General features: G+C 51.0%; 1 protein-coding gene across 1 annotated transcript; it reads right to left on the bottom strand.

Annotated features, from left to right (window-relative positions):
* Positions 1-27,910, bottom strand: LOC144721799 (protein tweety homolog 2-like). The gene is made up of 14 exons (XM_078599725.1): positions 27,329-27,910; positions 22,965-23,128; positions 20,882-20,993; positions 18,825-19,051; positions 18,065-18,160; positions 15,042-15,114; positions 11,547-11,622; positions 10,797-10,852; positions 8,496-8,588; positions 7,603-7,695; positions 7,054-7,196; positions 6,044-6,238; positions 4,947-5,028; positions 1-4,437 (listed from the first exon to the last, which is right to left on the bottom strand). Exons 1-14 carry the CDS (start codon positions 27,449-27,451, stop codon positions 4,363-4,365), a joined length of 1,608 nt encoding a protein of 535 aa, XP_078455851.1. The 5' UTR covers positions 27,452-27,910; the 3' UTR covers positions 1-4,362.

The following is a 27,910-nucleotide window of genomic DNA, read 5'->3' as shown; positions in this document are numbered from 1 at the left end:
TTTAATTTAAGATTTTATTGAAAAGTTTTTGCATATATCAAAACAAAGCGTGTACACATGCACCCACTTCAGAACTGCAAAATGAATTCACAACACGCAGGTAAGTATTTGACAAAAACAGACACTCGCATCGCATCCGACCACACCGTGTGTGGCTTTGTTGGTGCGAATTCAAGATCAGTGCTTGGGGCCTGGCCGTCACTGCAAGCGCCCTAGGCGCACTAATCGGATACCAGAGTGGCGATAAGTTTCAACCCGGCAACACAGTGTCGACCGAACTTGAACGCGATCAGTCACCCGCGCTGGCGAGCCGTGATCACGTTCTCGAGTTACGAACGCGAAGTCGGCCAGCCAGAATGCATCCGAAGGTCCTCTTCGGCTGTCGGCGTGGTAAATCTTCCCGAGCCCTGAGTTAACACGACGCTGCGGTGCTTGGAATCAAGGCACTTACGTTGGGGGGCCAGTCTCCCCCAGAAGGATGTCTCACCCCACACCTCCTGCCCACCCCCACCCAAAACAAAATTTAGGACAATTAACTCCTTCAAGAGAGACACAAAAAGGGGTCCACGTTGTCTCAACCGCTCAAAGCGAGCAACGGGGAAGCGCGCTCATCTCGGTCGAGCCAGCGGTGACAATTCCACACTCGCATGGCAGAGACTGTCCATCCACCGTTGCATTGTATTTTATATTTCAGTTATATCATGGCACTTTGCATAACTTGATTAGGTGACCGCCATGCAGAGAAACACGTGGTGTACGGTTGATGCGGGCATACGTTATCGGCAGATCAGCAAGTAGACTCCAGCTGGACTCTACTGATCTTCTTCGAACGCTCCGTCTGTGCTTCTCTGCCTTCACCGAACAGCACCGACTGACCAGCGTGGTGAAATAACCCCCCACCCTCCCCCACCGATCCCGTATGGTGTACGTAGGTCCTCATCCAGTAGTCGATTGACGAAAGACCACTGGGGGTTTATGTACACACGGCATATACCGCAAAATACCAGAAGCCCTGGAGTTTTAAAGTCTAGAGGCGTTAGACGAACACGCCGTTAGAAACCAAACTGTACATTTCATACGGGTAAAAGAAAAAGACGCTGGCGGAATTCGCTCTAGGAGTGTATTTGGCCTATTCTTCCACGCTGGGCAGACGTCTTTGGAAGAGGTGTGCCCACACGTATCCCCACCACAACGCGCGACTTTCCCATCGACTTCACTGCGATGAACCCATTTACACCTCTGGGTTGGAAACGAGGCGGGGGGTTGGCGGATTATAGAAACTTGCACCTTTATTTCAGCTGCCGTGCCGGGAGATCGAAATTGGGACCACTAGACTTCCGGTCTGGTGTCCTAAACCATGACACCGCGGCAGCAGCATCTTATTATTTCCACAGTGCTGGCACGAGAATAATATAAAGTAACAAACTGTGCTGCATTCTTGTGGTTTCAAGCCTCATCTCACAGCGGAGGGTTCAAATTTCAAGGCCATTTTAAAATTTATTAATGCTCCACTGTGCCAGTGGGGGCGACCAAAAAGCTGTGACGACAAAAAAACTCAAAACAGAATGGTCCCGGGATTATTCACGCGCGAGGTGTGGGGGAGGGGGGCACGTGGGGAACGGTGGCGCAGTGGTTGGCGCACGCTCCGTGATATGAACCTGCCGACCTGAGTTTGACTCCTGGGCCACGGTTGGCATCCGTCAGTGGCGAGTGAAATCCTAACCGGTTCTGGCCCCTGCCCCCCCCACCTGCTTCTTTCACTAAAGCCCCGCTGTGACCAGCGTGGTGAAGTATGGCAAAACCACAATCCACCATGATGGGTGGCAAGGCCGAGACCTTCATCCAACAGTGGATTGATAAAGGGCTCGACGTTATGTGAATCAAACAACATCATTTTCTTTTTTACACATGCGGGGGCTTGAATCCATTTAAATTGTGCGTCAAAGAATCGATATTACCGCATTCTCCAGATGATGAGCCACTCCGGGAAGAAATAATCCCAAAGCTACACTTGAGTGTTAATAAAGTTATACAAGTATCTGTCAAACAAACACACACATAGGTACAGAATTATAAGACGCACTCCCAACTTTTGATTTACAATACGGGAGTGGAGGGAGTGCATCTTATCTGGAGAATCCGGTCATCGACCATTAATCTATCTACGCACTGTTACATCTCTACTGCACAGCACTTGGTCTTTGTTAACAGTGTAATACAAGTGGAGATAAGAGGGTCACATGTGTTAGACCCTCCCCTTTAGTAATGAGGATTGAGGGAGGGGGGCATTAGAAAACGTGTTCTCCCCACCCACCTCCATCACGTGCAAATATGAAACGGCAAAAGGACAATAACAATACGTACAAGGGATTATTTCATAACACAATATCAAAATCACTGAAAAAGGCCAAACCAGCACGCGCGACTATATTCTTGTTCCCTGTCCATGTAGGCGGCGGCGGCTGCTTCTGCCGCTGTGCGCGCTCCGGAGGCACCGTTTTAAAGCCACCGCACATTCTGGGGTGTCCCACCGGCGGGAGGACCACACGGGCGAGCCGGGAAACGCCTCCCTCCGTCAGCCCCACGCACGTCTGCACAGCTAACGTCCAACTCGACCGCTTTCTCCACGCACATCAGCGAGCTTCCTCTTGGCTTCTTTAAGACACCAGCCCCACCCCCGCCCCTGCTCAGGCAGCCCCGCCCCTTCGCCCCATATCACGAGTCGAGGAACCGATTGTGAATTTCGCAAGAAAGCTTTGGAAACGGTCGCGATGGACCCGCCCGGAACGTACGTCAGCTTTAACGTAATTTTGCTGCGGTGGTGGCAATTAGCCACCAAGGGCGTCTGTGTGAAGTGACGATGGTATGGGCAGGGAGGAAGGGATCGGACAGCACGGAAGTCTGGGGGATTTCCGGGTTCCATACCATTGGAGTAGCGGACAAGAATGAACGACATCCAGCAGCACTTGTTACTCTTGAAATCAAGGCAATTTTGACTCACCCCCTGAATTCCATCGACTGAGGAGAGGGGGGGGTATCACCAATGTCTGCATCCATGACCCAGGGTGCATTCGTGTGACCCCCAGGACCCCGACAGAGCAGTCGTTTGGGGGGCGAAGTGGGAGGTGGGTGCATGGACAAATACAGCGATTGTCCCGTCCACACAGACGCTGCTCAGTTCCAGTGACGAGGAATTTTCTCCCTAGCAGGAACAAAAATCGCCACGGCCAGCAGGGCGGTGTGGAGGCGGTGGCCTCAAACGCTTTGGCGTGACGAGAGGGAGCTCAAAAACTCGGTCGCAGAAATGTAGAGCATTGAAAACAAACCCCCCCGGCGTGTCTGCGTAAATCGCACGTAGTTGGCGGAATAGTATAAGAATTAACGTCAGAAAAACATATCTCAGCACTAATGTTTTTTGGTTTGATATTTGTAAACACTGATGTCGGGCAGCTTCCGGAGGCCTTCATCCAGCAGTGGACCGATTATGGCTGCGGTGATGACGACGTTACCGCTACTTAGTGGCGAATGGCAGCTTTTGTTGTTATTGTTGTGGATGTCGGTAGTGCAAATAGGTTGTGGTATGTGGATTTCAATTGTGCAAATATGTGTTGGTAGGACGTGCATGTGTGTGGGTGTAATGGTAGTGCATGCATGTACGTACATTGTTGTGCACATGTATAATTAGTGCATATCGGTGTCAGCAGTGCACATGTGTGTTAACAGTGCGAGTGTGTTATAATAAGTACACATGCGTGTCGGCTAGTGTGTACGAGTGTTGGGAGTGCAAATGAGATGGTAGCATGCGATCGTCAGCAATGCATGCACGCATACGTACATTTGTGCTGCTCGTGTACGTTAGTGTGGGGAGTTCCAGATCAGCGTGGCGGTGCGAGCGAGCGTTTGAAGTTGGATGCAGCTGCCCCAGCGCTCGTTGGTGCTGCCGTATGATTATCAGAAATGTCAGCGACGGCGGTGTGCGTGTGTCAGCAGTGGCGAATCGTAGTGCAACGGTTAGCGCGCTGCGCTACGAACTCGGGTGACCATAATTCGATTCACCTTTACGGCCAACACCGGTGACGATTATCAGAATCGGTTCTGGGCCTCCCCTTGGTCGACTCTGCCTCAAATGATTACCCGGTGTGATGTAAAAAACATCGCCACTGGGGAGACAAAGGCGGCCGGGCATGGTGCTGGCCACCCACCCCCGGTCGTGTGCAATGCCGGCTTTCATTAGGTGCTCACTAACAGCACTTGCCCCGACAGTCTGTTGAGGCTATAGGGGGGGGGACCTTTGTCTTTGTTAGCAGTTGTCAGTCCGTGTGTTGGTGTGTGCGGATTGCGGTGACGAAGCTGCCCCGGTCCTCACGACACGTAGACTCGAGCGGAGCTCTCCCTGGGGTTTTCGAAGGGGTCGAAGTGCCTCGTGGCGGCGGCGTACTGAGCACGACAAAGAGAGACAAGGAGCAGTGTTACACGCGCGCCTAGAATGAGCACGCTGGCTCGATTTTCGTCGCCAAATATACGCATATTTTGCATCATCCGTTTTGTCAGGGCCGCTCATCTACTCTTCGAAAGCTTTCCAACTAGGGTGGAAAGCGCTGTTTGTTAGCTCTGTCCATCTGCGTGGAACACCGAGTACGCGGCCACTCTCATAAAGGTCATCCAATATGAACAAAACTTTATTGCAACCATGTGTTGCTTCTTAGGAACTTATCAAAGAGAAAACTGGCCAAACTAAAAATACAAGGATTCATGCCCAAAACTTGTAGACAGAAACCAGAGGAAAAAAATAACTACGTGAGAGTATACAAATGCTTTTTGGCCCGGCAGCTACCCGTCGGCTTGCCTCCCGCACTATTTCTGAAAACAACAGCACCTTGCACAGAGCGCTGCATAAACCCTCCAGACTGTGCGTAAAAATGCCGGGCCAACGCGACGCGACTCACGGAGGGAGGTGGCGAGTGGCGGGAGAGCAGCGGGGCGTCCTCCATCCTGGGGGCGGGCGGGCTGAAGGAGGACGGGCGGTTCCTGCGGAGACACAGTAGCAAAGTAATCATCAGCCGTCATATATCCACTGCTGGGCGACAGCCTTCCCGCGGGCTCTCAAGGCGAACAATCCATCGAACTCCTGCACATGAGTTGGTTCATCGCTCCGTTTGTGGTGGAAGTGCTCTGGGGCGAGTTTCCCTCCTTTTGCTGCCACTCCATCGTTAGTCTCGACCACCGCCCATCGTTTATTCCCAGCCACGATGTGTGCTGCTGCCCAAGCCCGCTTACTCTTCTTCACCACGGTGGTGAGATGTTAACCACCTTACCTGGTATACAGGAGGTCGTGAGTTCGATCCAGACCCCGACACCTGTATATTTGGAGTTGGCATGTTCTCCCCGTGGTTGTGTGGATATTTCTCCGGGTCCTCAGGTTTTCCCCTCCATATTTAGAATCAACGTGCGTTTAGAGTAGTTGGCTGCTCTATATTTCCGCGTGATAAGCTACTTCCCATTGAGCTATCGTCTGTGGCCAGGTCGCTTCTAAAAAAAAGAGCTGTACAGCTCAGTGGGCCTTACCTGCTCAAAATTTTTTTTTTCAAATTTGTTTTGTTTCACATTCATTCTGTCCCTTAAATTCCACGTGTTCCTCTTCCAATGTCTCAGCGTAGATCCAAGCATGTTCCTCTTCGCATGTCTCAAGTTCTGAGTTGCTGTAGACTGGCACACTAAAATAGGCAGCCATATGGTATACTGGATGTGGTGTGCCGGGTGTGGAAATATTTCCCAGGTTGCCGATGCAAACAAACCCAGCTAAAATGAAGCCCTTGGACACATACACAGGAGCCGTTAACTCAATACAGCACTCAGACCTATACAGGATCTGATGACTCAATACAGCACTTAATAGGCCTACACAGGACCTGTAGCCTGGATTTAAATCAGATCTCAAACATTTAAATTGCTAATCGCCGTGCTTTACACTTGAGCATGAGAGGTCAAGGGTGGGGGGGTGGTGCGGTGGTGGGGGTGCGGTGGTGGGGGGGGGGTTACCCACCCATGGTGGAGGGCGGGCGACGTGGGTCGCACGAGGGCCGTTGTTCCGCTGCCCCCCACACCCTGCAGGCTGCTCTGGCTCCCAAAGGGGAAGGGGTTGGTGAAGGGGGGGCTCCGTGCCCTTGCGGGCCCCCCAACGCGACTCGAGGTGGGGCTGAACGGATCTTCATCATCCACCTGGGAGTACCTCTTTCTCCTGCAGTGGCCAGGGGTCACAGGCATGGTCATGGTCAGATTGAGGGTCAGTTATTGCCAGGTCAGGGGGTCATGGTCGAAATTAAGGTCGTGCTTCTTCTTATGATCTACAAGCATTGGGGATTCGAGTTAATAATGAGTGATGGGAGGAAGAGCAAGGCTTTAGAGGGTTGTGGGTGAGGATATTTGGCAAACAGGCATGGAAAATTTAACGATTCGTCACAATTCACGGTCACGATTCAATTACCTCTATTTTTTGTGAGATTTTTACGGTCTCATTCTTTCGTCCCGGTTGTACACTCGTCTGTGCTGTTAGTGGAAATGTAATTGGAGCAAATTATTTGCACATGCTTTTGCGTGAACTATACATAATGGATTACTTGCACGCAAAATCCAATGCATCTATCATGTGAGTACTCATATCTAGAATGGGAAGGTCAGTGTATGGTTCAGGGTTTGGTTTAGGTTTCAGAGTTGAGGTTAGTTTTTGGGGTCAGGGTTAGATTCATGTGCAGATTTATGGTCAAAGTCAGAGTTAGATTCAAGATTAGGTTCAAGGTTAGAGTTAGGGTCAGGACTTATACATTGTAGTCACACTAGGTATGGGAGATTAAGAATCAAGGTGAGCTTTAGGGTCAGGGTTATGTATGTATGTATGTTGAACTTCTTTCGCACTTTACACAGCCAACAGCGCTGATCGGAGGAGCGGGAAGGGTTAGGTATAGAGTTAAGAGTCGGTGTGGGTTTGCGGTGGTCATGTCAGCTGCGGAAGGACTGGGGTTAGAGGTTGGGACCCCACGTGCTTGTGTGTGGTACCTGCTGCGAGAGGGCTGGCTCGTGTGCGGGATGATGGAGATGAGCACGGTGAGCGAGCAGGCGCTCACGATGGAGAACACGCACAGCCACAGCACGCCCCTCACCCCGTCGTAGCAAACGCCCTGCAGCGCCTCCAACAGGTCCTAGGGGTCCACAGCGCACAAAGGTCGCGCTCTAAATGCCGGCGAGCCGGATTGTCGTCGTCGGGTGGCTTCAGCGGTCTTGTCGCCGAGCTGGCAACGCCAATATCCTGGATTTGAGTTGCGGCTGTCAGCAAAACGGCGATTAAAACCTGGTCCCGCAAGCGGAGATGGTTGACGGTCTCAGCCGGGTATATGACCGCACGAACGATAACCGTGGAAAATTCCCGACTGTGGTTGCGCGATGAACGTTCATGTCTGCACCAAAGGTCACTTCAAGTGACCTGAGAGGTAGCTCTGTGGTATCCGTGCTCTAACACGAAGGCTTGCGTCGCTTTGTGAGATATCCGAACATGTGCTTGTATAATGGTACCCACCCACCCCCCCGCCCACACCCCCCGCCCTCCACCTGGTGTATGTTGTGGCAATCGACGAGCGCGGAGAGCTTCTGCAGTGTGAGGTCGGTCGAGTTGAGGTCATGCTGCAGCGCCAGCAGCTGGCCCTGCGCGCATCCACCAAGGGGTTAGCAGCATTCACCGTCTCCATCGTCGTCATCAACATCGTCGGCGATGATCTATCCACTGCTGCATGAAGGGTCTCCTTCACCGAGCTGTGGTCGTCGCTCTCGCGGTCCTGCGATGCGACGCTCCGTCGGGAGCGGTGGAGGCGTACTCTCTCGCGCATTTCCACCTTTGGCTGCCACTCCGTCGTTAAGCCTCGACCACCGGTCGTCATCCCTTCTCGCCATGACCGCGTGCTGCCCATGCCCACTTAACCCTTTCCCATTCTGATGACGTACGTGCAAGTCATCAGAAAAACTCAAATAAAATAACTTTATCGGTACGTCTTTCGACCTGAAGACGTACCGAGGCTTCCACAAGGACATGTGGGAGGGCGTGTGGCACAGTTTGGCACCAGCTATGCTAGAGTGTGGTCGTGTCGCTACAGTTCTCTGCGGTGAGAATGTTTTTCAAAACAACGGCGCTACGCTTCTCTAGATAAAATTAACGCTGAACCGCTCGCGCGTTTCCGAGATTCAGCGGTGAACGGGACACCCACCCTGCAACTTGCAGACGTCTCAGAACGGGAAAGAGTAAGTTTACTTAATCATCGTGATTACAGGAAGAGGAACAAGTGGATTCGAGAGACGTCACCTCCTCCACCCCCAAGAATATTACCGCAGGACTTAAAGCGTCCCCTTCCTTGTGTGGCGCACGTCGAATGTCAATTCCTGGGCGTGCGGCGGTTGCATCTCCCTTCCCGTCAAGGACAATGGTTTGCGATCTTCGGTTGTCACTTCACCTTAATGGACGGCATGATGAAGCGGGAAATCTGCAGCATCTTCTGGACGATGGACTGCATGTCGGAAATGGCACGCACGCTGGCTGTGACTTTCTGAAATGAAAATTTGGAAAGGAGAATTCAAGCAATTGTGAGGAAATTAGTTTATATATATATACACACACCTCCATGTCTCTTCACATATAAATAATGTCATTTAGTCCATTAGCTAATCCGCTTTACCAGACCAAAGTTATCAAGCAGGAAAACACTCGACTGGTTTCGACCCTCGGTCTCATCAGCGTCGCTCAAACAGGTTTGAGCAGTGGCACAGGCATTAGCGGGCTATGCGACGGACTGGGCTACCCAAGTTAGATTCCTTGTCAAGGATATGATCGATGGCAAGATCTGAAACTGGTCCTGGGCCTCACCAAAGTAAACAGCACAGCGTGGCGAAGTATGGTCAAACAGTCCCTTACACTGACATGGCATGGGGAGACAATCACACAGCAGTGGAATGACAAAGAGGCGGTAAATTATTATCAGGATCTTTATAAATAAAACTGTTAGGTTTTGTGCTTTTCATGTACTCCCAGTTGGCCCAACGCTGCATATTTTCTGGGTTGTTGATGCGTTTGTGGATTGGACCGCGCGGTGTTGTTCGGCACGATGTCCGACGTTTCGTTCCCATGGCACAACCCGAAAACACACTGGAGAGCTTAGACTGCACAACGGCAGAAAGCTATGTGGGAGTGCCGTGACGCCGTCACATTTCACAAGCTCGACTCAATGTTTTCATCGCGAGCCTCAGTGGCCAAGAGTTGCTAATTTCCAATGTTCCGAATGTTGCTGCAGTGGAAGTCACAACGCCGCTGATATTTTTGGTTCTGGCAGTGGCGAGACAGCATCCTCACCGCCCCCCCCACCCACACCCCTCGCCACCCCCTGTCACAAACCCAGCGTCTCAGTGTGGCACAACGGGCCCCTTTTTTTGGAGTGTGAGAACAATTTGCGGTCCAGCTGTGCCTGGACGTTTTCCAATTATGCGTGGCAGGCAGGCAAGTCTTGTGACCTTATTTACATTTTTTTCAAATTTTCAAGAATTAATTAAGGCCATTTTCAGTCGACACTGTCTCTGCCGAGATAAGACGAAGCGGTACGTTTTGAGTGTCAGCGTCTTGTAGAAAAACCGAGACAGGAACTTAATGTTGTGGGCGCCACGGTGGCGAGATGCTCACTAGCTCGCTTGGTAGAGGTCATAGGCTCGATCCCGACCTTGTCACCTAAATATTTGCATGTTTTCTCTGCTAAAAATGTTCACGTGATAAGCCATTTCATTGCACAATCATTTGTGATATCCAGGCCACTTTTGAAACAGAGCTATATAGCTCAGTGGGCCTTATCTGGTAAAATAAAAATAGTTCATAGTTTAGTTCATAGTTTAACACACCACTGAATGTGGTGACATGGGCAGCAGGGGCTCTGCGGCACACCGCTCAGATGTGAAATGCTACGACATTTTTACAGTGCATGTTTTGTTTTGCAATCGCGTTTTCACAATGAGGAAGGGTAAACGGAGGAAGCCGTGGGGGTGACAGCGGCATGGGAGAGTGGAATTGTACGGGGTGGAGTGGGGTGGGGGTTTCATACCTTGCACAAGGACCCTTGCCAACAACCACTCTATGCTACTAAACTTCACTGCAGCCTTAGTGGGGGCCCGGGGAATTAAGGAGTCGCCTAAATGTGACCATCCACCACTCACGTGACATTGTATTGGAGAGTACAGGTATCTGCATTCTATCTATGCGGGTCTGGGAGTCTCTATGCGAGCCTAACTATGACTTCACGCACATCGCCGACCATTGCCCCACACATGCTTTTACAGGAGGTACAAATTGAATCCATCTGGTGAGTCCAGATGGCCATCGAACGGCCTCTCGAAATTCAACACGCAGTTATCGGTCGTCTCTCATCACGCTAACACCTCTACCTCTCGTCTACATCTCTACATCTCTTCTGTCATCTCGCTTGCCCTTACGGCTTCAACGGAGGATGGGCAAAAGTCCATGAAGTTTCTCCTGAAGACCTCTCGTCCTGGGCAGGAGACCTCAACATTGGCATTAGCTCCTGAACATGCTGCCAACAGCATCATGGGCAAGAACAGAAACCAGGAGATAAATGAAAAAGGGGGACGACACGCCTCTCCACTCCCTTCCCGTCTTCCGCCCCCCTCCGTCCCCATGCCCGTCAATAATTTACGTGCTCAGTGCTCCTGCTGGACCAGCACCACGGCAGGGGGAGGGGTGGGTTTTTAAGGCATACCTCCTGCAAAGGGCCGGCCGAGGATGACGAGCAGTAGACGTAGTACTCGACGACGTCTGGAGGAGACACGGCCAGAGGGAGGGGGCGGCGACGGTCAGCGCTCTCAAGGGGGCGGGAGGGGGTACGTGGCGGAGGTCTAATAGGGAAAATTCTCTTGTCAATTTCCACCGTAATGTGACTCAAATAAATGTTCAACGGAGGAGTAAGAAGAGACACGGCTCAAGTAAAATGCGCTATTTTACAGCGGGGATGCAAGTTCACCGTAATGCTGGCCTACGCAAACACAGGCGGACAGGACAGAAACAGCAACACTGAGGCACAGCCCAGGATGAAGCAACCGGGGAGCCCAGTACGAACAACAATCGCCACCACGACAACAACAAAGAGCCCCAGGGACAGCCGGGGTGGCCGGAGCAGCACCACCGTTGAGTTCCAGGGCTAGTGATGGCTCCTTCAGGCCAGGCCCATGGGTAGAGTTGCCACCTGTCCTGGTTTTCCCAGGATCGTGCTCTTGTTGTGGGCAGCTGCGGTCCTAGGAAATCTGTCAGTGTTCTCAAGATATTAAAAATCCTGGTTTGTGACAGTTGTGTAAAAATATTGATACTCCTGCACCACTCGAGATGATGCATTCGCATGCAGTTCTCCCATGACCTGTTGTTTTTGAACCCCTGAGGTGGCATCCCTACCCATAGTTGCGGGCGGGGTGGGGAGGTGCATCCGGGGCCCCAAGAGCCTACCGAACAGGCTCACCTTTGGGCGCCCTTCTTGATTCCTCAGTCTTGTTCACGATGTACTCTTGTGGGGACATGCAAAAGTCACTTGCAGCCTGAATGATACAAATAAAAAAGAAACATGCGACGATGAAATAAGTTGAGTATATGAGCGGATTCAAGTATTACGATTACAAAAAATATATTTTAAAAGTGGGTAAAAAAAAGCAGAGGGATTGGCCTCTGTCATAATATGGTATTTCTACCACTGGCTCTCGGCTGCCAATTGAGCGAGCACCACCACATGCTCGTTAGATGATGACGCTTTGGCTTGACGAGTGAACAAGTGAGATCACAGAAGCGTCTGATCAAATCGCCTAGAATGCGGTGGACCTGAGGCGATATTGGAAAGCCAAGCAAAGGTTCAGCCCAGATACTGTTCGGATGGGCGACGACCGTACACTACAGACGTTATAGAGGTCAGGGTGTGGGGAGGGGGTCTACATTGCGGGCAGCACGAGGCAGTGCAGGAAAAAAAAAATCTATCTTGTAAATGCCTCTCCCACATCTATGCTGCCCCCCCCCTCCGCCCACCTTCACAACACCTACACTGAGCAGCTTGACGAAGTTTCGCCAAATAAGGACCCACGACTTGCACATCGTAGCTACTAAGTACCGATCCATTGAATCATCGGCCATCTTACGCTTTTATGCGAGTGAAACGGAGGTTATACGAGACAAGTGGAAATTTGCTTATTTTTGTCACCCACAATCCTCGATGGTGTGTGGCGCGTCATTTATACGGTGTAGGCTTGCTGCGCTGAACGTTCTTGCAATGCACTCCGCCCCACTCGCTTGCCATCACGTGAAACTCTGGTCATCCTTGCAGCGGCTTTTGGCTCGCCGTTGAACAAAGACGGTCACCGCATCGCGCGCTTTTTGATGTGCTTCTGTGGCCGTCTGGAACGCTCTTCCTTCCAATATTAGGAAGCCACTGACTGGGGCTTCGTAAATCTAGATTGAAACCTAATTTCTTTAAAACTGCTTTTCGTGTTTAGTTTGTTGTCCTTCCCGCACAGCTCTTGATTAGCGCGGTTGGCTACGTACGTTGAAAAGTTAATCAACATACATCCGTTCCCGTCACAGTGAACATGATGTCTCCCTTACATGCGTTTGTTCTGCGAGCCATGCGTTCCTCTTTCTCTCGCTGCAAATTTTCCAAGAAAGGCACAGAACACCTCTTCCGCGTTTTTTTTGCGCACTTTTGAACTTTCATCTTTCCGTGCCGATGCTCACGTCCGTGATCCACGTCACAGCAGATGTATAGGCACCGATAAAAAATAAAATGGTTGGAGTGATTCTGAAAAGCAAACGGTTCTGGAAACCAAAGGCTCGTAAGTTCCGCGTCTGTACATGTAAAACTGGCTGCATGATGAAAACACGTCGGCGTTATTTGCGGCGACGCAGAGCCGTGCCACCAGCGTAACTCGGAGAGAGAAACGAGCTTTCCTGTGCAAAGGAAAAGAGGGTATGGAGCTCTGGCTCCCCAGCAAGATGCTTATCTCGACTCCAGGGCTGCAGCAGCAAGATAACTGGCCGTTTTAAATATTTACATGTTTCAGCGATAAACACCCCCGAATTTGTTTTGCATTTCGGTAACTCTGTGCGAGTGAGACTATCCTCGTCTCTCTTGAGTTCTCACCTGGCTTTCAAAAATTTACTTGAAACTATAAACATGACACCTAGATAATGGGTTTTCATGGGCATTGCGCATTGGCTAACAGTTTTTTTTAGTTCAACTGCACTCATGAAAAGTAGAACGATGGCACGATGAACGTGTTCCATATATCTTTTTTTACAAGATCCTGGCTTGGGTGGGTTACTATAAACATCAATATTGACGTTCAAGAAATGTCAGCGCAAGGCTTGGGCAGGACACTTCACAAGGAGGAAATGATGTCCGGTGGCCGAGAATAACGCCCAACGCGGAGCAATGAGATAAGCTCACGTGCGCAGGACGTATCGTTGCCGCGCGAGACCGTGAGAGATGGCGACGGCTTGGGGAGGAAGGGACATCATCCAGCAGTGGATAGATCAAGGCTGCTGCTACTGCTGATGGTGCCGCGTATTTTGCGCTAAGAGGTTGGACAATGTGGACGGGCTTGTCGCAAATTTGGGTGAACGCGAGTGAGGGTATGCGGTATCTGGAGGAATGCCACCATCGTTGCCGCTTAGTCCCGCTTCTTTAACAGACACTTATTAGCAACACACGCTGGTCACGCCCGGCGGAATCTTAATTAAGACGCCTCTGGGAAAATTCCCGTCGCCACAATACGGTGGCGCGCACCCAGCTGTGCCCCGTCCCAACGACGTGGAACCTCGCTCTCGGGCCAACCCCCCCTCCCCAGGACACGGTGCTGGAGAGAGCTGCAGAGCAAGTGCAGCAGAGCAATAGACTTTGCCACAATGCCCACTGCAACGCACCGCATAGCCCTGTAGGCTCTATGACAACCTGTTGAGCTTGGTGGTCGCCCATCCAAGCACTGTGTGTACCTTCCGGGTGATTTGGTCACCGTCTACCGAGTTTTACCCAGTACATATGAATGTACTTGTGTCGCCTGCAGAGCGATACTTCTTACAGAGTTCTCCTTTTAACAATTTTTTTTGCGTGGATGCGTGACATGCATGGCTGGAGCAAAAACAAAATAAGATAACCTTGGAGAAGGTCACGCTCTCAGCGTTGTCAGTCAGGCTGGTGGCCGAACCAGGTTGTGCAGCCCTGTTCGCAATCTCAGTCGCTCTCGCTCGGCATTGTGGGTTGCTCCCAGTGGCGATGACTGATTGTGTGCAACGACATTCATCAAGATGACAAGGACGATAACGATGGCTTCAGCAGAGCCTCGCTTGCCCGAGTGCTAACTCAGAAGCTAGAACTCAAGAGATTGGTATATTTGGGAGCACGAGTTTGCTACGAGGGTGCAAAGACTGCCAAGTCTAATCCCGATTGAGTAATTTGCGGCGCAATTTTCGAATTTTGGGAAATATGGGCCGTGACGCCGGCACACAATGGCGCTTACTCTTGCGAATGATGATGGGGGATCTTTAACGTCCACTGTGAAGCTAACGGCGCGTGGTATTATTGTGGATATTACAACCGCGGTATTAATCAGGGCGCCCGCTGGAATCGAACCGTGAACCTCTGAAACAAGTGGCGAACGAGCTGCCGCTGGGCCGCGTAACCACTCCCCTCCTTTCTGTCCGTGTCTGATGTTGGCGAGGAAGTGGGCAGCTGCAAGCAAACGGCTCGACGAGACAGCCGCTCTTCTCTGGCGTGTTTTCGGGTTTGTTACCACGCATCGTTCCGCACTACGTCCCGACGTTTCGCTCCACATGCGGGAAGCTTCTCCACGTCGAACACTGTGCCAAACGCCGCGCAGTAGCAACCCCAAAAACACATCGGCCAATGGTACGGCACAACCGCTAAACCAGACAGTCACACGGGCAGGATGATGAACGCCGACGAGACGAGACTCACCACGGCGCTGCTCATCTGCAGGCCCAGGGATCCCCAGGCCACGATCAGCATCACCAACCCGGTGAGCACAAGCCTGCAAGAGACAAGGACAAAGATCCCCCATGTAGCCGACACAGACTGCTGGGGCAAGTACTGTTTGCGAGCGACTATTAAGGCCGGAACGACGCACGAGGCGGTGGCATGACCAGCACCACGCCTGGTCACCTTCGGCTCCCCGGTGTTGATGCATTGCACACGGCACAAGGTACTCATTAAGCCTCAGTCGACCTAGGGGATAGTGCTTGGATGGGTGACCACCATGCACATGCACGCCAGGTTATCATAGGCTGTGGCGGCGCTGGGCTATGTGGTGATCAGCAAAGGTCAGTGCAGCAAAACCATTGTTGTACTGTGCTTCTATGCAACCACCACCTTTACCAAAAGTACTTTTTATTGTATTTTTCTACCTACGTGACTTTACCGAAAGAACCAAAGAGTATGTATAAAAGTAGCTTATCCAAACACTACAAATGGCCGCAGACACACACACGCAAAATTCAGTTGTCACTGGCATATGCCGAAACACCAAAACTTTGCCGAGGTCAACACTATTGCTGCGCCGAAAGCTGGACTAAACCGCTCTGCATCCGAGACTACGGACAGACGGCGACACGCAGCGAGGTGTGCGAGGTGCTCAGAATGGAATAGCTGCCCGTGGTGATGGGGGGGGGATGTGTAAGAACAAGGAGGTGGGCGTGTGGACTTCCTCTGCGAGTGCACGTCTCGAAATGTGACAACTCCCCGCACCGCACACGGCCTGTCGTTCGGGGCCTGAAATGGCTGGCCGATCAGATCCTCCGTTTTCGTCACTGGGGGCAAATGGTCAGCCCAGGGCAAAACCTCCGGCCTAGCTCCGTGGCACAAGCCGATTGGTTGTTTCTTTCTTGCAGCAGTGATTTTGCTGCACCGTCCACCGAGACTCCCACCGCATGGCCCCCGGTGGTTGCCAACCACAGGGTCCATCCCCCCAGAGGCGGCGTCTTATTAAGCAATCCTTTACAGGCCCCATTGTCATAGCATTCCAATTGGTGCGATGTAAAGAGCGCGTCACGGAAAGGAATGCAGTGAAGTTCACTCGTGACCATATGCTTTACAGCTCACGCCGAAATATGACCATTTGCAGCCCTTCATCAATCCACTGCTGGATGAAGGCCCGGACAAGGGGGGGGGGGGTTGTTGTTTGGCCATACTTCACCACGCTGGTCAGTGGGGGTTGCTGTAGCTGTGACTCGGAATTAAAGTCGAGTTGCCAGATTCATCGCACGGTGTGCTCCCCGCTACACCGCCACTTCACCCCGCACCACTTCATTCACGCGACTTAATTTAGTTTCTCGAATCATGCAAAGGGCAGCAGGGGAATTATTTGATTGTGACCTTTTGCACAACTGTGTTTTTTAAAGCAATAAATAATAACATAACATTTTTAAACAACACCTATGACTTGCTGATGCTCTGGGCACTTTTCGATGTTACTTCTTAAAAAATAAAAATTTCATTTTGCTGGGTGGCTGAACCACAACTGTAATGAATTTGCAAAGCTTCACGGCAATAATCCCCCGTTTCACCAGCGGCGGCGGCGATGCTGTCGTCCTAACCGCGGTTGTCGTGGGTCGGCACAAATGTCCCTTGGGTCGAATCGGCGGTTTGTGCAGCCCCAAGACGGGGGAGACGCTTATGCACGCGAGTGGGCGGCCGACGCTTTATCTCTACTTCCCCTTGCCCGTGACCACGGCAACAATAACCACAGAGTGGCCACGTTCGGGAATCGATTTGCCGCACTGACGCGAGCGTTTTGAGCTCACTGCTCCGCGAACAGAAGCAAATTAAACTAGGGAAGGGGCGTTTTCTGTACATCCCCATGCAAACTATTAAAACTAAACCATTCTTATTTTACCAGGTAAGACCCACTGAGCTAAATAGCTCTCTTTCAGAAACGACCTGGCCACAAATGATAGCCCAATGAAGTGGCTTATCACGTGGAAATTTATAGCAGCCACATACTCTTTAAACGCATGTTTCTAAATGTAGAAGGAAAAACCGGAGGACCCGGAGAAAAATCCACACGACCACGGGGAGAGAGACGTGCAAACTCCAAATATACACGCGTCAGGGTCGGGATGAAACCCACGACCACCTGTACGCGAGGCGAGGTAGCTAACATCGCCAGCGTGTGCCTGGGTCATCGCGTGCAAGACACGACTGTTGCTGTAAAACCTTGTGGGGCGGGGGCTGGAAATTCCCGCTCAGTGCCGACAAAGTGAAATGAAACTGTGGCACAGGCAGGCGCAAAACAAAGCAATGCAGAGTGACCACAGAGGAAGAGGAAAGATGCTGACTGCAAAAAAAAAACAAGGTGCATTGGTCTCCGAGACGTGCACCACGTGGAGAATGGGTGAAGGTGCAGCCCTGCAAGTTGCTCGCTCACACACCACTGCTGGTGGAAGGGTATTTTAGCTAAACTTCCCACGCTGGCCACTACATCTTGGGAGGTGTAAAATTATGATACAGCTGCATATTAACACTCCGTGGGAGCAAGGCCATGTGCGCTTATATCCAAAGTAGTGGATTTATATCAGACGTTCCCCCTTGCCTCCCCCTTTCAGGATAATTTAAGAATGGCATTTCCTATATCAGAGTTGTGCTTACACAGATAGTCCCCGAGTTACGATGGTCCGGCTTACGATATTTTTTACTTACGATGGGGTCGTCGTAACGCATCTCCATCGTAAGTAGAGGACTACCTGTATACAAGTTGTGCGTCAAAACAGCTTTTACTGTAATATATGGGTCTCTATGCGAGTCATTTGGGTGTCTGCACGAGTCTGTGAATCGGCATACATATATGCAGGGCAATCATTTCTCACCGAATAGTTTCTGGGTGGTCATTACACCAGAGGGGGGGGGGGGGGGGGAATGTGACTAGCCTGCCAGAGCCACGGCCACGATGAGAGGTATACTGGATGTGGAGCGCCGGGCGTGCGTACCCGACAAGCAGACAGCGCGAGCGCTTGGCCAGTCCCAGCAGCACGAGCAGGCAGAGCAGCAGCTGCACGATCAGCAGCAGCAGATACGCGAGCCATCTGCCACCGGCACGACATCACCACAAACATACGCATCGAAAAATCAGCTCAAGCCTCCCCGTAAATCACGTGACTTCGGTGTGGCGACACACATCCTAAATCGTTCCCCTCTCCCCGCCGCCCTCTGTGAAAACAGACGCTGCTCCCTCCGCAGCAGCTCACTTCTGCACGCTCATTCCTTCTCTCTCTTCCCTCCCCACTCATCATCACCCTTGCCTCCACGACATATTCGCCCGGTCATTCCTTCTCTCCTTCCTCCCACTCGGCACTCCTTTATTCCTGCTGCTCATCTTCAGCCGAGCATTCATTGTCTGATGTGGGGACCTCCGTCACGGCATCCCTTCCCCTTCCTTTTTCTTTTCCCATGAATCACATCCTTGACTCTACTCCCGGTGCCACGGGTAAAAGGTTTTCCATGGTGTAAAATCATTGCACGTACACGGTGACATCTTGGTAATCGAATGATCAAATTAATCGATCATCCCTGCTCCGATTTATAACTGGTTTGTTTGGGTGAGATCGTGTAAGTATGATCTAAACGTTTTAACCATAGCCCTCGACCACCCAACAGAGCCAAACATGCCAAACGATTTGGTTAAAGAAATTTCAACGATTTTCAACTAAGCTCTGCTAGCGTGATGATACGAGAGCAACGACGACTCACCGGTAAAACTCGGCAGACACCACGAGATCGTGAAACTTCCGGATCTCCTTCGATCCCGCAGTCGGATCGGTCCAGAAAGAGATTCCGACGAGCTGCGCCAGGGCCACCTTGAGCTGTTCCCTGGCCTGCACGACGAGCCCCGAGAGGTTGGCGTACGGGATGGCCCCCTCCAAAGCGGCGAGGTCATCCGTCACGCTGCCGTCCAGCTGCCCCTCCGTGCCCTGCACCTGCGGACAGGACGTGGGCGGATGCGGGATTTGGCCGGACGGCACCACCGCAAAGGACGGTGGGGGTCGGGGGGTCGGGGGGTGGCGGCGGCGGCGGGCGCGCGGCGAGGAGGGCGGCGGTGGAGGCGTAAAAATGGGCACGGCAAGCGGGGTGGGCGCGGCAGCGGTAATGCCGTCACATGCGGTGACAGCGCGATACGTAGCATGGGTACGTGGGCTTGTGATACGAAGAATGGATATGCGTGCGTGTTATACGTAGCATGGGTATACGGGCGTGTGATACGTAGCACGGCTTTACGGGCTGTGTTATACGTAGCACGGGTATAGGTGCATGTGCGATACGTAGCGCGGGTATATGGGAGTGTGATACGTAGCGCGGGTATATGGGCGTGTGATATGTAGCACGGGCATATGGGCGTGTGATCGGTAGCACAGGTATATGGGCGTGTGTAATACATAAGCATGAAAACTATAAGCAGACCTCCTTTCTGTGTCTCCATGTATAAATAAGTTTTAGTCATTGGCCTATTCAATATTCAGATAGTATTAATCTGGAAAGGCCAATAGATTGATGGCTATTAAATATTGTATTTACATGCGGAGACACAGAGCAGAGTTCTGCTTGTATGTGCATTTACACGTATAATAATGCTGCACAACGACACATCGTGATATTTAACAAAGGGGACTCAGTGCAACAAGGCTTCACAGTAAAGCCACGCTCTGTGCAAAGTGTACACAGGCGCACAAATTGCCGTACCTAAACAAGTTATCACGAGTTCTGGCACATGCTGCGTGCTGTGTTCAGCGGTAAGCCACATTCGCCACTGCCTGGTTGCGTAACACACATTGTGTGTGCTGTGTTTTTTTGTCCACGTTATTTACAGTTTTGAGTAACAAGCGAAGCGGAAATTCAACTTGCGGTGGGTGGGTCTAGCAACCGGCCGCAGAATGCTGGGATACGTCTGAGTATGTCCTGGTGCATCGATGCATCGGCCAAAATACATTCTAGTCATTGCCTGACAATGCTGGCTGTAAACCACCAGCATAACGCTCGTACGCAATTGTTAAATGTGTGTGGATCGCAATCCAACAAACTGCTGAAGTGGAAATAAATTGGCGAGTTTTATTGTGTTGTTGGTTTAGTTATATCCGACTCATGTGTGAAAAAGATGCAAGTTCAGACCTCCATTTTGTGCCTATATAAATACAAACATCTGTTTATTCCGTCGTCCTATTGGCATTCCAGACCAATAATATCCAGCGGCATTCATTTTAAACAAGTGAAACTCTGCACTGTTTTTGACCTTCTGGGTCCCATCAGTATAGTCAGCCTTGAACAAATTTCTGCTGAATTACCATGTTATTGACAAGAGCCACTCCTTCTCAACAATGGGACACGGTTCATGGTGAAAAGCGACGCGAGAGATGCATTTTGTTCGACTGGCATCGGACAACAATGGCGTGATTTTCAATTTAAAGCTTTCGTGACTGCAGGGATTCATATTCTTGGTGCTTTCGGTAAAGTCTTTAACAATGGCGTGGTTCGGAATTTCGTACCTACGCAGAAATTTATTTGCTTACAAATTTCTGGTGAGACTTTACCGAAAGAACCAAGAATAACAATGGCGTGGTTCGGAATTTTGTAACTACTCAGAAATTCATTTGTTTACAAACTTCTGGTGAGAACACGGCCACTGAAAACCGAACGCATGTGCCGGCGCAAACTCTGTAGCGGAAGCACACGAAATATTGAAGAGCGCTTAACAAAGCGGACGGAGTACGGGAAGGAATTCAACGGATGCAACACACCGCTCTGTGCGCTCCTACCATAAGGGTCACTTTGGAGATGGTCTGGTTGACCCGCGCCAGCGAGCCGGACAGCTGACTGACGCCGAAGTGGGCCTCTCCGTTCCCGTAAAACCCCACAGCGATGGCCGCGCTGCGTACGGCAAGACACGCGCACACACACACGTGCGCACACACACACGTGCGCACACACACAATTGTGCACACACACACACACACACACGTGCGCACACACACAGGTGCGCGCGCAAACACGGAAGGTGGGGGACGGTTTCAAATATCGTCAATAACGTGCGCGCATGGGCAAAGGCGAAGAGAGGGAGTGGGGATAGCAGGCCATTGTCATGTACCCGTAGCAGAGAACGGGAGTCAACCGTGGTCATGAGATGGCGTCAAAGTCACCTCCAATCTTCAAGTTAAATAACAGTGATAAGTAACCCTACGGTTAGGGTTAGGGATCGTGAACCCACCCAGGCTTTTTGTAATCTTGGTCAAGACCAACGCGCTAACTGCCAAAATACTTACCAGGTATGAGAAAAGAAAAAACGACCCACTGCCAGCTGGATGGTTAACCTACTACAGGGCGAAGAGGGGTTAAAAAAAACTAGAATTCTGACCCCAGTACAGCATTCTCTGCCAGGGGCAGGGGGGCAAAATACTCTTACATTGGTGCACAGTGCAAAGCTAGCGGGCCCGCCAAAGGGTTTCTAGAGGCACCGGGTAAAACGTCAGATGAGGCCCTCATTGACACCCCATCGACTTTTACAAGGTCCTTCTCAGATCCGAGGTGCAGGGCAAAGCCACCCCCATCGCTCGGCAGTCCTGGCGAGTGGAGACATTTATCTTGGCACCAGTCTCTAAGCTGGCTGAGCAACTATAGCTGGCATCGGCGCTGGCAATATTTACAGTCGCGCATACGGCCGCGGATAAAACATTTCTTTTTTAACTGGGGAAAATGACATCCCATAAAAAACGACTGCTCCTGTAAACACCACATTTACCACATCTAGAGTGACGGTAATTACACCGGGAAGTGAAATTCTACACGGGGCCTTGGCAGATTGTAAAGTTGAGCCCTGCGGTCTCTATTAAACGCCTGCATGCCAGAGAGCTTGTACCGAGTTAGCGGTCAGGTTTCCCTGTAATTCAGAAAGCTAATGTACCGTATTCTCCAGATTATGAAGCACCATTCCCCTCTGTATTTTAAAGTAAGTGTGGTGGGGTGTGTATTATAATCCAGTAGGTGTGCGTATGCACGTGACCAAAGTTGTATAACTTTATTGACATCGGGCATACATGTTTTTTTAATTCAGAGAATACGGTAGTCGTCACCAAATCCACCAAGTGCCCGGAAACCACATCACCACCATCGTCATCGTAACCATTTATTTATTTATTGTTGACACTGTACCCTGCACAAGCATAAAAACAATGCCCCAAACTGCCAACGGGGAATCACAACATAGCACAAGCAGGCAGAAGCACACATGAACGTAGAAACACAAACTTTGCATACAATTGATGCGGCAGGGATGTTAATGGTTAGGAAACTGCACTTGCGATCCATAGGTTGCCAGTTCGATTTCCAGGTGCAGCAGTAGAAACAATGGTGCAAGAATCTCACATCCGCCACCCTCTCGCCACCAAACCCCATTCCACCTCTGGTACCTTTGTCCACTCAGAAGTATAGATGGGCATGCCAGTCAGTTGATAAGACAGGTCACGTGTGGTGGTGTTACAAGTGGGTACTCTCACCTCGTACAAGAAGTCTAGGCCGGCATTGAATATTAGGCCAAAATACCCTCTCTGGAGGGAGGGGCTCTGTAAATTAATTGCACGCTTGTCTGTCTGTATGACTGTCTGATTGTGCAACTATTTGCGCAACTGTCTAATTGTGTCACCGTTTGATTTCGTCTTTGTCCGATTCGTTGAGCCCTCTTCCATTTTATGACAATCTCATTCCCAAATTGACCGGACGATTCACTGATTCTCCGATTGCGTGACCATCCGATTCCCCGATTTGACTGGGCGATTCCCCGGTTCCGCGATAGTTCTATCGACGGGACTGAGTGAGCGACAGATGACGCGACGCCGCCCCGCTCACCAGCAGATGATGGCGCAGGTGGTGACGCAGCACGTGGCTTTGCGCGACGGATCGCTCTTGAGGTGCGACGCCCCGCGGCAGCACAACACCATGAAGTGCACGGCGAGGAAGAGCAGCGTGAGCAGAAGGCAGCCGCCCGCCAGGCACAGCAGCAACAGCAGCGCCTGCCACAGCAAGCGCGCAACAGACGGAGAGAGTCAGCTGACAGCGCAGTCAACGTTCCTCACGTCCCACAAGCCAGTGTCCTCGACACCAGCACTTGCTGTCGTCATTGTCGTTTTTGTTATCATTGCAATCACCCAAACTACCATCATCGGTATATTAATCTAGCATCATCACCGTCATTGCCTATGTTATTGTCGTCACTGTCATAACCATCATCATCATGATCGTCATATCACCGTGATCATTGTTAATGAGTACTGCCGTTATCAACGTAACCAACCAAATTACCATCATAAATTCATCTTCACTATCTTCATCGATATCAGTCATTGCCACCACTGTTATAGTCATTTTTATCATTGTAGCCATCATCCTAATCATCGTCGCCATCATCATATTCATCATAACCACCGTCATAATCACGGTCATCATCATAGGAGGGAGGTGGGGGGGGGAGTGGAGACCGAGGAGGGGGTGTGAATTGTACACACCCACGACCCACACATCCAAGACATTCCATTCCACCACCAACAACAACCTCCTACACAACTGTCTAGGCCCTACTACTACCCAGACATCTCCACTGGGCACAAAGCCTCAGGGATTAGCTAAACAAGATCCACGTAATGAATGAATCACCAGCCCACCACCTAGCAGAGACTCTCACGGTTCTGGCGGTTGAGTCGAGGTCGCAGAGCCAGTTTACTTGTGTTGTTTTTAACCTTAATTCGTGTTGTTTCACATTCATTCTGTGCTGTTTCGGCCAAACTTAGTATTGTCACATTTGCACATGTACAGCCCTTTTGTCAGTCCACTGCTGGAGGGGGGGCCTTCTCACGCCGCGCAGGTCATTGCAGGTTATTTGACCTTACTTCACCACGCAGGTCAGTGTGGGTTGGCGAAGGTGGAGGATAAAAAAACGGTGGAGCATAAAAGTGCAGTCCAACAATAGATGTACCTGCCCTGCTGCCGAGCACTTGGCTCCAAGGCTGGCTGTATGCAACATCTTGTATTGTACACGACGGTTACCTTCCAAAGTCTGACGACATGGGCGCATTCCAGGTTGCTCACTCCATTACGACAGGGCTACGCTACTGTTTTGAAACGGAACACTGTACAACATTGAAGTTGCAAGGTGGAGCGGTGGTTAGCACACTGTGCTAATGAACTCGGTGACCCAAATTCGGTTTCCGGCCACAGCTTACATCAATGATAACTCAGAAAACATGGAACTTTTGGCCCAACGCTGGCCCAATGTTGGAATGTCTACTGGGGACCAGTATCTTAACTGTTCATGCAACTATATTTCCACCCCCTCTCCCTTCACTGGCCAAACAACCCCGATTAAAACCGATACAAAGCAGGATAATTTTACCATCTACCAAGCCATTGACAAATCGCTGCAAATTATGAGTCCCGTAGTATGTGTGCCTCTGCTAAGTTCTCTTCCAAGAGCAGGTCCATGGCTCGAATTCTCTCCATCTCACCACTCAACAAAACTCGACACTCGGAGTTCGAGTCGTGACGAGGTAGTGAGGTGGCTTCCCCTTTGCCTTAACTCAACAGTGTTGTGTTTTATAGCCGTCACCGTAGTTTCAGATGGCCTGTTCGCTTGTTAACATAGCACTGTCCGGCTACAATGGACGGAAAGCACCCGGGGGGATGGATGCCGTGGAGATGGAGTGATGAGATTAGCTCCGGTGCAGATGGCATTGGCGAGCAGAGGGCCTCCATCCAGCAGTGGATAGATCACGACTGATGATTTCCGGATGCCCAGGACAAATATCATAAAAAGTATATATTGTTAAACTTTTATTTTAGCATTTAAGCCCACTAAGCTATATGCAATAGCTATTTTCAGAAGCGACCTGGCCACAAATGATAGCCGAAAGCAGTTGCTTATCATGTGGAAATGTATAGCAGCCGAATATTCTAAATGTGGAGGGGAAAAACCGGAGGACCCGGAGAAAAATCCACACGACCACGGAGAGAACATGGAAACTCCAAATATACAGAAGGCGTCAGGGTCTGGATTGAACCCACGACCTCCTGTGTACCAGGCTCGGCCACTCTGCTGCTGGATGAGAGTCTCGTCCTCGACACCGTGCGGATCATAGGGGTTGTTTGTGACCATACATCACCGCTATGATCAGTATGGTTTGAAGGGAGTGGGGGACCCAAGATAGGTTCAGATACCACTCGCACTGATGTGAGCCGTAGCCAGGACACGAATTCAGGTGGCAGAGTTCATAGAGCACCACCTCGCAGCACCACTACCAATGGACATCACACGCAGCAGACAGGTCATCTGTCCCCACTTAAGATTCGCATCTGCTGCTGACAATATTAATTACCGCCAGAGAGGCTTTTAATCAAAACAGAGCCAAGCAGTGTCATATAAAATAGGCTGGTGGAAACAAATAACGATACAATTATGCATCATCAGTCATTATCCATCCACTGCTGGATGAAGGCCTCCCCAAGCAGGAGCCATCTCTCAGCCATGCGATTGAGCAATAATCCACCGGGTAAAGCAGTTGAATAAAATGTCACTCGTGTGGCTTTAAAATAAAATTACGATGAAAGGATTGGTATTATTCTTTGGTTCTTTCGGTAAAGTCACGTAGAAAGAAAAAACAATTTAAATAATAGCATACGACCTAGTCAACACCCTACTGTTATGTTAGCCGACTCTGTGTTGTATTGCATTATATTTCTAAATTTAATAGGTTTGTTTTCTTTCATTTGTACCTGATGATGAATGCTTGTGTTGCAATCGAAACGTCGTATGCTATTATTTAATAAAAAAAAATCTTTCTACGTGACTTTACCAAAAGCTCCAAATCAAGTTTGAAAGGATTGGTGTTATTCAGGAGATGGCGTTACATGTTTCTTGAATCCATCCGTGCGGAGCTTTGAGTGCGTCATTCCTTCCGATCCGTGGTGGGTTTGGACAAACATCCCAATGCAGCAAGACTCGAGACTCGAAGCGGGGTGCTTTAGAGACATGCGTTTAGTGCATTTGGCTGCTAGAGATGTACAAGTGAGAAGCCACTATCATTCGTGATAGCCAGATCGCAACTGACAAAGAGCTAACATAGCTCAGTGGGCCTTACCTGGTAAAATAAAAAGTTAGTTCATAGTGAAATAGTTGTTCGTAGATACATGGCTTTTACTGTATTAATCTTGAAGGCGCCCACTCTCATCAGATCTTGGAAGCTGAGCACAGGACTGCGCCCGGATAGTGATGGAATGGGCGATTGTCACCACGCACGAACAACAGTCGTTGTTTTAGGTTGTGCAGCAGAGAGGGCAGTGAAAGTAAAATGATCCCCCGCCTTCACCAACCAGCGCCAATAACCTACGAGGTGAAGTATGGCCAAATGGTCGCGGGCGCTCTTCCAACAGCGGCATCTCGCGTCTCTTTACACAACGACCATTTTTCGGCAGCTTTTAAAAAATGGACAGTAATTGCGTACAGTGATCGCGTTGGTTGGCACGGTGCTGTAGGATGATTGTTAGCAGCACGCCGCGCTATGAACTGGGCCAAACACGAGTTCGGTTCCCGAACTGATTCTAGTCACCACCACTACCACCCACACCACCACTACCACCCACACCACTACCATAACCACACCACTACCATAACCACACCACTACCACCACCCACCCCACTACCACCACCCACCCCACTACCACCACCCACCCCACTACCATAACCACACCACTACCACCAACACCACCACCACCAACACCACCACCACCACCACCCACACCACTACTCCCACCACCGCCACCCACACCACTACTACCACCCACACCACTACCACCACCACCCACCCACTTAAACAAACCCGCACGCAGCAGCGTGGGGGTAAGTATGGTCAACAACGCCCATGACCAAGACGTGATACACAGAGACAGAAGGGGGGGCTTCATCCAGCAGTAGATCGACAATGACACCTGGCACACTACTCGCTGTTACGCGCTTGCCCAGAGCCCCAAACATCGAGGGATGCGACCGGCAAATGTCTCTCCGTGCCCCGCACACCACATCCAGTCACTCAACCCCCTCTCGGCTAACCGCGAGTTAACTACGGCCTGACTTTCGGGGGATTAACTCGAGCCTAAGGAACAAACATCGATCGAGACACGAAAGCTCCCCCACCCCCAAAACAAACACGAGAGCCGCACACAACCTGTTGGTAGTCGTGGCTGTCCGGAGCGAAGTCGGACGAGACGATGGCGAACTTGAAACTCAGGTGGGGGAAGCCGTGGAGCCAGGAGACCCACCAGGGCACCACGTAGCCCGCGGAGGACATCCCGGCGGGCGGACGCAGGAGGAGGTGGTGGTGGAGGTGGTGATGGAGGAGATGGTGGTGATTGAGGTGATGGTGGAGGAGGTGGTGGTGGTGGCAGGGCAACGATAGCCCACGGCAGCCGTTATCAACAACGACGACAACGACGGACGAATTCGCAGGGCGGACGAACGCGGGCACATGGGCAGGGAGAGAGAAGACGAAGCCAAGGTGCGGACACGGGGTGGGAAAATGGTGAACGACGAACGAATGGGGGTGGGGTGTGGGGGGGTTGTCTCCGTGTGCTCGGCCGATGCCCGACGCGGTGCTGCTGGGCCTGGTGGTGGTGGTGGCGGAGGCTCGGACAGGGCCGCGGCTTTGTGTGGCTGCTGCCTGAGGCGGATGTGAGACAGCGCGAGCCACCCCGGTGACGGCGCGAGCCGGAGATGTTTGTTTCGCTTCGCACAAGAAAGTTCGCCTCCA

The sequence above is a fragment of the Lampetra planeri genome, chromosome 1, assembly GCF_965212315.1.
Source record: "Lampetra planeri chromosome 1, kcLamPlan1.2.h2, whole genome shotgun sequence".
Lineage (NCBI taxonomy): Eukaryota > Metazoa > Chordata > Hyperoartia > Petromyzontiformes > Petromyzontidae > Lampetra > Lampetra planeri.
Note: the sequence above shows the minus strand (reverse complement) of the source record. Positions and strands in the feature narration are given on the sequence as shown.